The sequence below is a fragment of the Nannobrachium achirus genome, assembly GCF_963921795.1.
Source record: "Nannobrachium achirus genome assembly, chromosome: 4".
Taxonomy (NCBI): Eukaryota; Metazoa; Chordata; class Actinopteri; order Myctophiformes; family Myctophidae; genus Nannobrachium; species Nannobrachium achirus.
This window is the reverse complement of record NC_137813.1, coordinates 14,100,296-14,113,853: the sequence shown is the minus strand read 5'-3', so window position 1 is coordinate 14,113,853 and position 13,558 is coordinate 14,100,296. Positions and strand designations below refer to the sequence as shown.

Here is a 13,558-nt window from a genome sequence, read left to right as displayed (position 1 = left end):
ATAAGTGTGTGTGTTTGTGCGTGCATGTGTGTGTGTTTGTGCGTGCATGTATGTGTGTGTTTGATTTAGCTCTCCACCTATAGGACCTAGCCTTGCGTAGCCAGCAGACACATCTTTTGTTTTGCAACCCATGTTCTCACCCAGTGGCAACTACCTAACCTGTAGTCCTGGTTTCCGCTCTCCCCCTGCCGCGCCAGGGGAATTGGGAAGCACCTGGCTGGCTAGGGCGAGGTAGTATAGAAACCAGGACTACTGCATGTTTTTGTGGGGGCATATGCCCTAGGAGACACAGGGAGAACATGCAAACTCCAAACAGAAAGGCCCTATCGCCAACCCCACCTAGGGTGTGGGCGCTGATGACGCAGAGGGAGGAACACGCCCCCAGCGCCAACAGCGTCCCCTGGCGGGAATCGAACCCAGGACCTTCTAGCTGTGAGGCGAAGCGCTAACCACTGCGCCACCGTGCCCAGACAAATCTGCCATTGCAAATAAAACATTATCCTGGCAGATGAGGTCTGGTCCTGCTCAATTATTCAAATATTTCACGGCTCACAAGTCGTGAGGAACCAACCAGGGGCCCAGTATGCAAATGTAAGGGCGGGTGTATCACCTTTGCGCTACTCTGGTTGGTTGTAGGTCTAACTATCTGTAGAGGGTATGCTTGTGACATCATCATCATCATACCCGGAAGTTATGCAGGAACGCCTCCTGAGTGGCAAAAAAAAAAAACGTTCTGGCCTTGAAAGCCCATAAACAGAAAAGTCTATCTGATTGCATTAAACAACGTTAAAATGACTTTTTTTCTATTGATTACTCATGCCATGGAGACTAGAGTTCAATAATATTTTCAGTTTTTTGTCGCATTCCTAAGACAAAAATGTGATAACAATAAATGTTTCCCCATTCGTTCCGGATGGGGACCCGTTTCGAAACGGGTCCCCATCCGGAATCAATATTATATATATGAATATTGAACTCTAGTCTCCATGGCATGAGTAATCAATAGAAACAAAGTCATTTTGGGGGTGAACTACTCCTTTAAACGATGTTAAACCTCACTTTGCCACTAACTTTGCCACTCGATTTGCCACTCGATTTTCCATTCACTTCATGCATGTGCATACCCTCTATAGAGTCAGTTTGAATCTTTATGAAACTGCCCCTTGGAAAAAGAAAAACATATACCGATATAACACTGAGAAGAACCAGACAGTGATATTGTCTGGCTATGCGAGGCTACCAAGGACCAGGTGTTGACTTGTTTTGCAAGTGTATGTGTGTGTGTGTGTGTGTGTCTTGTGCGCGTGTGCATACATGTGTGAGTGTGTGTACGTGTGTTGGGATGGGTGTAATGTCTCTGTCTTTCTCTCTGTCTTTCTTTCTTTCTTTCTCAGTTTTTCTTTCGTTTAGTAGGGAGTGAAGCGACTGTAACCTCCTCTGTATAGGCTAGCCTGCAACATCAAAGATGAAAACAAAAAGTACCAATCAGTATTCAAAGGTGTCAGTTTAGTCGTTGCATGGGTTTCTTTTTCTCCGCAGATTTCCTTCCTCTTTTCTTTCTTTTTACTTCTTTTTTGTTTTCGTTGGCCGTGTATATAAATTGGTCCCCCGCGTTGACTTCATATTGCAAGCGCATACATATACGCTAAAGAACAACGTTAAGGTCTGTCGAGGGCTTACGGGTTTGGAGCTTGGCAACAGGCGAAACCATGCTACAATGCTACAAATTAAAAGATCACAGTGGTATAGGGGATTGTTTCCCCCTCCTCCGCCTTGACCACAAACAAGCCCCAGCAATAATAAAAAGACCCTTTCTGATTTTAAATTGTAAAATAATGCACCTTGTGTCATGCTTTTGTACTTGGGGAGGTGGGTGAGAGGGGGTCATTCCTCCAACATGCTCTAGTAATACTGGTGGTTCCGACCAAATGCAAATCATTCAAAGAGTTTGTTTTTCTCCTCTATCTCTCTCTCTCTCTCTCTCTCTCTCTCTCTCTTTAAAGTCCACAAAGTGCATAGAACCAGAAGTTATTATTGCTCCCTGGGTTCAATGCAATGCCATGCTAGGTTATATCTGGGTGCAACACACACACACACACACACACACACACACACACACACACACACACACACACACACACACACACACACACAGAACGCATGCATGTAAGGCCTATGCATGCACACCAGTCCGTGCACACTGGTATACACACCCATGGATGCACACAAACACACACGCACGCACGCACGCACACACACACACACACGCACGCACGCACGCACGCACACATACACACACACGCACACACACACAGTGTCACACACGCACGCACACACGCACGCACACTCCCTCATGTATCAACGCTGTTTGTAATTTGGACAAAGTCCAACGGGCTTAGTCCAAGACCTTCAAAGGCTAATTTCCCCTAATTCATTTTTTCATTTTTTTTTCTCCTTTTTTTTCAGGGGGAACCCTCCTCGTACAAACAACCTTCCTCCTACTGAAATGGAACATTTGGCTTAATTTAGTTTTTCCTAGCGAAAAAAAAGAAGAAAAAAAAAAAAAGAATTGCCTGAGCAAATGTTTCTGTAGCAGCAGTAACCTCAGAGGAACTCATTATTGTGTGGCTTTAAAATGCAAACTAAAATGTGCTCCTCTTTGATTGATAACTACCAATGAAACATGAATAAAAGGAATTAGAGGCCACGCTGGTCTATCTAACTTGGTCTATCTGATGTGGGGCCTTGTGAAGCTCTCTGCGTCTGCATGGCTTTTTACATGTGTTATCCTTGGGACAGATATGGGCAAATAGTAGATCATTGCTGTCGGGTAGAAACCTTGTATGTCAACTCGTGTTTCAACTCTTTTATATATATATATATATATATATATATATATATATATATATATATATTTTTTTTTTTGTGTGAATTAAGTCCATTTTCCACTGGCCCAACTCCACACCACTCCACACCACACCGCCCACTTGTGCCAGGTTTTCCACTACAAGGACCTGGGTAGAGTGGTGTGAAAGTGGTACTAAACAGGGTACTAAAAAGTATCCACTCTAGAGTAGGTCTGAGCTAGGCCAAACAGGGCCAAACACTTCATAATGACTGATCACTCACTGACTTTTCATTTAGACCACCAGGATATAGTTGTTATAGTTGTAATACATGATAATAGATTCTATTGTGTTATAACCACTATTATAATCTATTATAGTGTATTTTAATTATCATAGTAATACATTAATACTTTATAATGTATTATAATCACAGTTATAATCCATTACAGTGCATTATAATTAGGATAGTTGTAATACAAATTTATATTGTATTATAATCACAGTTAAAAGGGTCAATTTGTTTCTTACCGATAGGGGTACTTTTTGTAATGGAAAATGTAGATATTTTTATGTGGTGCGGTGTGGTGTAGTGTAGTGTGGTGTGGTGTGGTGCTAAAACTGCAGTCGAAAAGGGGCTTTAGTGCTCTACTTCATCATTAGTTTGATTTTGTTTATTTGCACATAGTTAAAAACAAATAAAATGATGCAGTTCTTACAATAGTTGTTTAATTATTGTACATTTTGACAGAAAATTCTGATTTAGTCTTAGTGTTTTAGTCCTATTTTATAGTCATCTGAAATGATTTAGTCTTAGTCTAGTCTTATAGTCGACTAAATATCAAAATGTCTTTTTAGCCTCAGTCAACCAAATTAACACTGTTGTCAGGTGGCACGTGTGTCGCACAAAAGTGGTGAAACCAGTAGCTATAGCTTGCAGATCAGCTATTTTCACTATTTTTCTTCAAAAAAATGAATGGTTTTGGACAGGTTTCCACCCAACAGTGACAATAATGTTAATGATATGTGTTTTTGTCAATAAGAATGTCAAAATGACATCGCGGTAACCACCAAGACACACCTGACGCTAATCAACCCCCCCCCCCTCACCTCGGCTCTCAACAAGCACAAAAACCCCAAGCTCCAGACATTTCTGATTTTAGGGGCCAATTTACCGTATACTGTCACTATACCATGTCAGAGAGAGGGAAGGAAATTTGGGAGGAAAAAGAATAATAATAATAATAAAAAGAAAAAAACGTTCAAGCACAAGTTTTAATTAAGTAAATGAAGAGGAGACGGGGGAAAGAAAGGAATGTCTTAATTAATGAAAGCTTTTAGCTAGCAGCTGCTGTATACAGTATATATATAATGCTGTTGAGAAATCGCATGCAATGCCGGAATGGTAAATTTGAGTCATTTGTCACAAAGCGCACTCGTCCGATCAACCTTGTGGGTACGGAGGGGGCGAGCGGAGCGGGAAAACGTTCTACCCTCCATTGCTCTCTCTCCCTCTTTCTCTCTCCCTCCCTCACCCTCCCTCTCTCTCTCTCCGTCGGTTCTTGAGTCCCACGGCACACTGCTGGGTTTAAACACTTAAACCCTATACTATATACCACTGGTTCCCAAGAAACGGGTCGGGACCCATGTGTGGGTCGCGGACATGTTTTTTTATGGGTCCCTTAATGTTTGATTTCCTGCATTTTGTTTTTAATTCGTTATTTGTTATTTCATAATGTTTTCAAAAAACATTCCCCAAAAGATATTCACAAATGGGGTCCCCCCCCCCCCCCCCCCCCCCCCTCCCTTTTCCTTCTACACCATTTTTTTCCATCAGAAAATCAGAAAATAGACAATCTATACGAGCTCAAAGCGCATTGCATTGCGACATGCCATGTGGGCTTATGGATTGCCTATTTTTGCTTGCATTGCCTACAATATCTCTATAATAGAGATGTTAGGGTTCGACTGCCCCTTAATAATAAATAAAAAAGTGTTTATCGTCGTCATTTCATCTTTGATGTTACAAGTGGCTGCAAAAGCTAGCTAAAAACAGACATTAAACAAAATGCAAACTTCATCTCTTCAGAGATGGTTTTGGGTTCAGTGAAAGAAAATGAATTCAACAACTGAGTCATCAGAAAAGCATAATGCAGTAAAGTTCGCAGTAGCGGCAAAAAAAGCTACAGAACGACCAAGCATGGCTAGCCACGTTTCTGCGGAGTCGCCATTGAAGTATTGCTCAAGTTTTCCTTACGTTTTTGGAACACAGCAGGAATGAATGGCCTCAGCACAGCAGCCTATATGGGCTGCTTCCTTACTTCCTTCACAGGTGCTACCAATTATGCAAATTAAAGGATACATTATACAATATCAGCGCCTTGACTCTGCTTGACCAGAATGCACCAGAGCCTCCATTAGTATCATTGTTAATGCCTATATGAAGGAAGTCAGGAAGAAGCCCCAGTTTCTTTCCAATCGCCCTGACAGGAATTGTAGCTTCATGTTGCGGCTTCCGCCAAAAATGACTTCGTTTTGACGCTTTCTCTTGTCGCCGCTAGTGTGAACGCAGCAACAAGACAGGTTGCATAGTTAACACCAGATGCCGGTTATAGCACTGATCAAGTTACGGTCGGCAACAGAAATTCATTGCACTAAAATGTTATATGATACACCATGGTCCATACACATGCTGTGTTGGGGGGGATGGGGGGACGACGATGATTCTCCTTATAGGTCGTTGAGCCATAATAGAACGGCCAAAAGTACTAATAAAAACCAGGGACCATTGTGAGGGTCGTGGTCTTTATTTGCGTGTTTCAGGGCCACTATCTCAATTGTTTTGCTGTCAGGGTTTTGGGGGGGCACATAAAACCATAGAAGTAGGCTAATATATAATAGAGAGCGGACTGCCCCGCCCCCAGCTATTAATTTCAATGGAAGTTGCTCAGTGGCGTTTGAAGCACCCGGAAGTCTGCCGGAAGTAGAAGAATTGGCCTATGAATTTTTGCAGGTCTTTCAGTCTGTGTGTATCAAAAAAGCAACCAGGTTAAGCACTGTTGGTCCGACCAGTTTAACATTCGCCAGGTTAGCATTCACCAGCGTCGGCAGGTTAGCATTTCAACCAGGTTAACATTCACCAGCGTCGGCAGGTTAGCATTTCACCAGCGTTAGTTTTACTGAGGTTAGGGTTAGGTTAATGTTAGGTTGAGGTGTATCTCCTTCCTCTCGACTTTCGTCACCTCCGCGAGGCCAATCACAAGCTTCTGCTGCCTTAACCCAGTTGCTTTTTTGATACACTCGGACTGAAAGACTCTCCCTACGCCGCACGCGCAGTAGCGTTTGACTGCGCTCCCAGGTTTGACCACCGGGCTATAAGGCTGCTTCAGTGCTCTATACCGTGGTTTTCTGGGGGGTTGGATAAAAACGGATGGTGGTGGTTGTGGTTGTGGGGTGTTGGTGGGGGTCTTACAGGTCTTACCATAGTGCCCACGCTGTACGTGGCGGCCGGGCCGATTGTGTGGTGGTAGGGGTCCGCCGTTGCATAGACTCTGCCATAGCTGAAGGGGGATGAGAAGAGCAGAGAAGAAAGAAAAACAAAAAAATTAAAAAGGTATGTAGAGGAGGCCTTTTCATTGATCTATCATTGACGAGGAGAGGAGAACGTTTTATGCATGCTTGTTTAATGTTCCCCCCAAGTCAACTCTTTCAAGTCTCCCGACACAATCAATTATTCCCCCCCTCCTTCTCCCCTCCAGGGCCTCCCCTCCTGCATTATACAAGGTGGTTAAGAAAAGAAGAAGAATTGAACATGGAGGGGTGTGTGTGTGTGGGGGGGGGGTTTTGATAGTTCAAAGGTTGGGGAATTATTGCACCAGCCTTTCCATTGTCGTCTTGATTAGGAGGCGGTGGGAATGTAAAGAGAAGGAACAGCGCGAAGAGAGAGAGAGAGAGAAAAAAGTAGCCGCTGGAGGGCTACAGCCACGTGCACACATAGACATCAAAGGGGGCTTGAGCCCCTGCCCTTTGACCCGTCTGTAAAAAAGTGCCCTCTCCAGACCATGAATGCAGTTTTCACTATGCTGAAAGAAATGCTAATGCCCTGAAGGCAGCGTTCAAAAGAATTGCCCTGTCCAAACTCCTGAACTTGAATGCAGCATCTTATGTTGAATGAATTGCCCTCAACTGTGTAGAAATCCATGCCATTACGCCACATCTCCAGTGTTGCCTTTTATACCAATGTCTCTGGTTGACATTGGCACATCTCACTCATGTCACTTTGTCTGCTGACCTCACTCAGCAACAAAATTAAAATAAAATAAACAAAAATTAAAATAAAACAATTCACAGGAGGCAAGCAGTGATCACCCCATGATGTGCACTGCAATGTAGTTTCAAATGCACTACATTGCAGATGCTTTTTTGAAAAAAAGAAGAGAAGACATGCATGACATGCATGATCTGGGCAGATTGCCCCAGGAAATGTGTGAGACATCGGTATGCTTAGTTTGTGGTTTCAAGTATTGAAAATAGCCGGCCTCCGTCGCAGCCCCGACGTGTTGTGAGCTTGGAGGTCTGCTATTTTCAATATTTTCACCAAAAGGCCATTTTAGAAATTTCAGCCCCTGCCTCTCTAACAGTCTCTGCACGTCCCTGGAGGGCTATATAGGTCCCATTGTCCTGTCTGCCCCCCCCTCTTGTTTACTGAGGCTGCACAGTAGGCTCACGCCCCTGCCTTTTCATTGTCGCCGGTACGGAACTAATCCTTCCAATTTCCTCCTGACATGCAGGACAAGATGTGTCCTGCCCTTATTTATTTATTTCTACGTCTTCCGCACACTCCTCCTCCTCTATTTACTTTTCTCTCTTTCTCTTTTCTCCCCCTCCCTCCCTGCCTCTCTCCCCCCACCAGTTCTTGCCGTTCTTTCCGACGCTCGCTTGCAAATGAGCGTCTGCACGGAGCAGATAAGGCACTTCTTCCCCCCCTCAGCCAAAGGGACTGAGGGTTCGCCAAATCAGCCAGGGAATATATATCGTCATATGGGGGTCGGGTAGAGAAACCCCATATATGTCCAAAAGTGTTCCTCTTTTTTTTAAATATATATATATATATATATATATGTATATAATATATTTTAAAGGCGATTTAAAGTGGTCTGCGATGTGTCGCGAGCTTGTAGATCTTCTGCTCGTCCTGCTTTTGCTTGACACCGTTGCGTGACGAAGCAGGGCGTTCATTTGTGGAAAAAACATAAAAAAGGTTTAAATATGGAGATAAAAGGTGTCTGCCTGACTGTGTAGAGAGAGAGAGAGAGAGAGAGAGAGAGAGAGAGAGAGAGAGAGAGAGAGAGCGTTTTCTTTCTTTCCTGAAGGAGACAACAAGACAGAGAGCGTGGGAGCGTTTCGCATGAGCTGATGCCGCTGTTGAGTTATATTAGGGTGACCATATTCTGAAAATCCAAAAAGAGGACACACACACGCACGCACGCACGCGCGCACGCACACACACACACACACACACACACACACACACACACACACACACACACACACACACACACACACACACACACACACACACACACACACACACACACACACACACACACACACACACACACACACACATATATATCTTTTTTTCTTTTCTTTTTTTCCCAAAATAATTTATAGTACTAGTTTACAGCTCAATTATGTTATTAGTTATGTATTCATTTTTGAGGGGGTTCCAATTGGACCCTTTACAAATCTATAGGCTAGAGAATGAGATCCACTGATAAAGTATGCCTTTTGACTCCTGTATGAACGTTCAGCTTTGTAACGAGAGGTAACCCAAACCGCCGTTCTGCTTTACAAGGTTGTACAAAAGATTCTGTCAATTTAGTTAGCGGAAGAGCTCTCACCTCGCACAGACTGTCTTGTAGACTACTTTGCAGTGTTGATATGGGCTTGAAGCAGAATAATTTTTATTTGTAAATGCCTAAATAGACACAGAAGAGTACCAGCTTTGCTGGCAGAACGCTCTGCTTCTCATTGTTGGTCACTGGCACTTTGTGTGCATTTCATCAGTGAAACAGCATTAATTGCGTTAGCAGAGCGATGCTGCCGACTGCCGAGCTCGCGCTGCTCTGCCTCTGATCTGAAAGCGAGACAGACTGAGGGAGGGGCGTGTATCAAAACAGCGGCGCAGTTCGGCCAGTGGGGAACGAGAGGGGCGTCTCCACTGGCCGAACTGCGCCGCTGTTTTGATACACGCGAGGGAGGGATCGCAGCGCAGGCAGAGAGTAGTATGAATAATACACGTTCCGGGGTTAGGGGTGGAAACTCGCCTCTCACAGTGTGTTTCCAAACGAACCATTGAACGTGCATTGTAAATGCTCGTGCTTTAACTGTGATATGCGCGAAACCCCGGACATTTGAAGGAATTTATAAAACCCCCCCGGACAGGCCGGACAGCCCCCTAAAAGAGGACATGTCCGGGCAAAAGAGGACGTATGGTCACCCTAGTTATATAAGATGTAAATATGGCCATGTCCCCATTTTGAGTTCAGTGGTGCCGACACACCGCGCCGCGTCGCGCCACGCGGGTCAGCGAGCGCGCTGCGCACTCAGAAAGAAGCGCGATCGAGGCGACCTGGCTGAAGCCTTGCACCGCGCGGAAAGGAACCGCTGGTGAGCAGCGGCGGTGGGAGAAGTAGAAAAAGAAAGCTTCAGCCCCGCCCATCTGTCGTCAGCTGTCAGTCAGCTCTTTTCTCCAGGGGCGTCAATTGGGTATGGCAGGGGTATGCAGCTGCCATACCCTGGGTCCAGGGGGGAAAATAAAAGTTACTTTCAAATATAAATCCATGAATGTGTCTTTCTCTATCTGCGGCGCGCTGGTTATTATGTTGTTAAATTACAGTAAAATAACTACACATGCAAAATTGTACATAATGGTCACTTTAACAAGGCATTATAATTATATTCTCCACACTTGTATTCTCCCCAGCTTGACAAAATGGTATATTCCCAGGTTCCGCAGGTCAGCTGCACAGGTGCAATGCATTATTGTTAAATGTGGCACGTTTAATAACATGCTAAGTTTAGCTGCACTTGAAAAACCATTCCAGGCTGCCATATCCAGACCAAGAAACCGTAGAAACCTGTGTAAAAAACTGACAAAAGTTGTTATCTTTTTCTTTCAGACATTGTGAAAATAGCAGATCTACATGCTCACAACACCTCGCAGCGCGAGGCGTTGTGAGCATGTAGATCTGCTATTTTCACAATAGAACCGTGTTATACAAAATGTAATGCCTATTTTCCACGAGGACCTTCATCTTTGCCATACCCTAGCTTTTGCTGAACTGACGCCACTGAGCTCTTTCTCATTCCCCATTCACATATCTGCTGGTCATTACGTCACACTGTCATACTCCAATCAAAGCGCTCATTCAGTAGGGAAGTGTAGTGGAATTCAGATCAATCAATAATCAATGAGAACATGAGGAGACAAGACAATGTATTAGGTGGTGGTGGTGGTCAAGTTTATGTAACATGATATCATGGACAGAAGTACAGTTGAACACTCTGGGCAGTGGTAAAGTAGTTCTGCCAAGAATAATGGTCAGACACTATGTTATACTGTGTGGCTTCAAGGCCTCTGGGACTAGCTGTACCATAACAAGATAGTTTTTACCAAAACAATAGCTACTGAGGCCTACTCGACTCCTAACTATCAAGTATTGGTATCATCATAAAGACCTAGATATTAACATAATCAATGAACACATGATCTACTCTAATACGTCACACATAATCTAATCTACTACAGAAGGCTCCTTTAAATATGGCTCACTTTCTCTACTGTGCTTGGTTATCCGAAGCCTCGGATACTCACTTCTAGCTGCCTCCTCCACCCCAGCCTCCACCTTAGATTAAGTCTGCCTCAGCTGAAATAATTGTAATTATGTCTGATTAAGCGTCAATGTATTGCTATTGTTCTGCTATTGTATGTGGGCGGTCTTGCTTGGCGTTCCCTGATTTTGTTTAGCATGCTCAAAAAGTACAGTATGTACAACATTCAGGGAACATCTCCGAACGTGGAGCCCTTCAAGCGGCAAGATTACAGTAACTTTATTCCATTTATGCAATAAATGATTAAACCTACTTTGACGTGAGAGTTCCTGACTTAACTAGGCAACAAGGAACCCCAGATCGATACGTACACTGTATTCGGCCACGGATCCCCATCTGAAAGCTGTGAGCAGATCTACAAGCTCAAGGACCTCATTTGGCGTCAGGATGACCCTCTGGAATGACCCAATGACCCCTGGGGGTTGGCAGACCTCCCTTTGAAAGAGCGATTGAATCTTCTGGATTTCACGTAAGGGGGTGACCTCATTTCATGATTGGCCAGGCAGCTCGTGGTAAGTTTTAAGCCTGCTAAGGTATTGCTGAAACATCGCCGGCAAAAAAAAAAAGAAGAAAAATGCCATATTGATCCGCCGGGCATGACCGCTTATTCAAAAGGAAACAAACAGACGAGGGAGGCAAAAAAAAAGAAAAAAAGCCGAACAAACAACTCCGGAGCGAATTACATTAAATCTGCAGGAGGGGATATAGGCAAGAGAAACAGGAATTAAATCACTCCCGGAGGGGGAGAAAAAAAAGAAAAAAGCGCCCCTCTGTCCAATTTCTGCTCTCGCCGAGCACGACTGCTCATAATTCGAGCCGCGGCGAGAGCGCCTGATAAATCTTACATTATCGATATGATCTTCGGGGCTCTCGGGAAGGGCGTACGTTATCACAAGTGACATGCTCAATCCCTCCTAGATTAGATTCCCCAAACTGGGCGAAACACGTCTCTCCCTCCCCCCCCCCGCCCCGCTTTGAGGGGCCGAATGAATCAGAGCACGCCTCCTCCTACTTCTTCTTCTTCTTCCGCACAGACGGAGCGCACCTGAATTGGAATGACATCACTCAGGAACGATAGAGCAGGGGTTCCAAAACTTTTTTGTCTCAGGGCACCCCATGAATATGTTTTTAACCCGAGGCACCCCTACATTATAATTTTCACTCCCAGCACCTTATATTTATAGCATATCGTCGTTGTCGGGTGGAAACCTTGTACGTCCAAAACCGTTCGTCTTGTATTTATCATCTATAAAATGTACTAAACTAGTGAAAACAGCCGATCTACAAGCACACAACGCCTCGTGATGCGACTGTGTGACAGTCTTGATGAAGCAGGGCTTTGCTTTACCAAAAGACGTACACATTTGAAACTTGGAGATACGAGGTTTCTGCCCGACAGTGATGATATTTTAGTGATTATGTTGCGAGGAAAATGTTGAGATAATAGCCATTTTGGTTACTGACTGAAAATAACTTTGTACTTCAAGTTTAAAATGATACTAAATATTTTGTTAAGTGTCCAAATAAATTCCAAATATTATCAAATCATCTCGCGGCACCCCTGGACTGCCGTCGCGGCACCCCAGGGTGCCCCGTCACCCACTTTGAAAACCCCTTTGATAGATCTCCCCCCCCCCCCCCCCCCCCCCGACCAAGACCAAACTTTCAGACCAAATCCGAGACGTGAGCACTGCACGTCTGACTGCTGTGACTCGCTGCACACTCATCCTGCAACTAAGTTTCTGCATCTGGAATGTGGCCGATCTGCAAGCACACAACGCGTCGCGGATGCGAGCTGCTGTGAGCTTGTAGATCGGCCACTTTTGGCACGCAACACGGTGTGATGACGAACGGTTAGCCAGGATTTACTTGAGTGATGTGACGGACGAGGCACGCTTGCACAGTGCACACAACAACAGCGCCATAAAATAAACATCCAATCCAAGGTACAGTAGTTGGGAACACGACGCTAACAAGTTGATGGCTCCCTTCAGCTCCTTTCAGCCAAATCGATATCATGCAAGTTCAATGCATTTTAATTCAAAACCTATTCACTTAGTGTTTCCATTGCACTAATGCGCATTTCGTTTTTTTCGATAAAGCCTCAAAATCCACCTCCTCCATACGCATAAATGTTTTGTGGATAATGAAAGTTTATTCGAATGCGTTTCCATTAACACTCGGGTGACTGAAAAAAATCACTTCCACTCTGACTGCATCTATCAGTCAAATTGACAGGTAAATTCTCTCCCTTTTGGCCCAGGAGAGGAACACCTCCTCCCCTGCTGCCAGCGGGGGTTCTATTGTCTTCCAAATGTTAATTAGCATTTAAATTGACCTCTCAAATGTGGAACACAAAAGGTGTGAAATTCTCTCCTTGCTTCTGGGAAGGGGAGGAATGGGTGAGACCTGTCTTCATGACAGATAACTAACAGTCAGAGTGGTATAATGGTATAATATTTCATACTTCAGAAGGGGGAAAAAAACGAGAACATATGTCTTGAGTATTTAGGAAAAGTCACGAAGGGGAAATTTCGGAGAACTTCATGCGGAGAGTTATTGCACTTTGCGATCTCAAAATCGGTCAAAATGAACTGTTAGTCACCCGTGTGTTGAAATATTTATGCGCAAAAGCCTTAAAGCGCAAACAACGGCTTTATGGAAACACAACTACTGACTGCTACAACGGGATTATAATAATATAACAATGAGAGGGTAAACGTGTAACCAAATTGATTACATTTATACTTCTGGGTGGATGAAACCAGATCCTTGTATTCAGAGAGAGAGTCCCGCCACCCCCGTTCATTTCATGG

The 13,558-nt window shown here is 44.3% G+C and overlaps 1 protein-coding gene across 1 annotated transcript in view; it reads right to left on the bottom strand.

Annotated features, from left to right (window-relative positions):
- Window positions 1-1,406: 1,406 nt before the first annotated feature.
- The window catches only part of LOC308282662 (RNA binding protein fox-1 homolog 3-like), a gene marked incomplete at its 3' end in the record, with an annotated part of 388,814 nt that continues 376,662 nt past the window's right edge, over window positions 1,407-13,558 (bottom strand). Inside the window, exons 10-11 of the mRNA XM_080723051.1 lie at window positions 6,328-6,406; window positions 1,407-1,451 (exon numbers count right to left, since the gene is read on the bottom strand). Of these exons, the coding sequence (XP_080579177.1) occupies window positions 1,407-1,451; window positions 6,328-6,406 (124 nt within the window). The remainder of the gene's footprint in view (window positions 1,452-6,327; window positions 6,407-13,558) is intronic.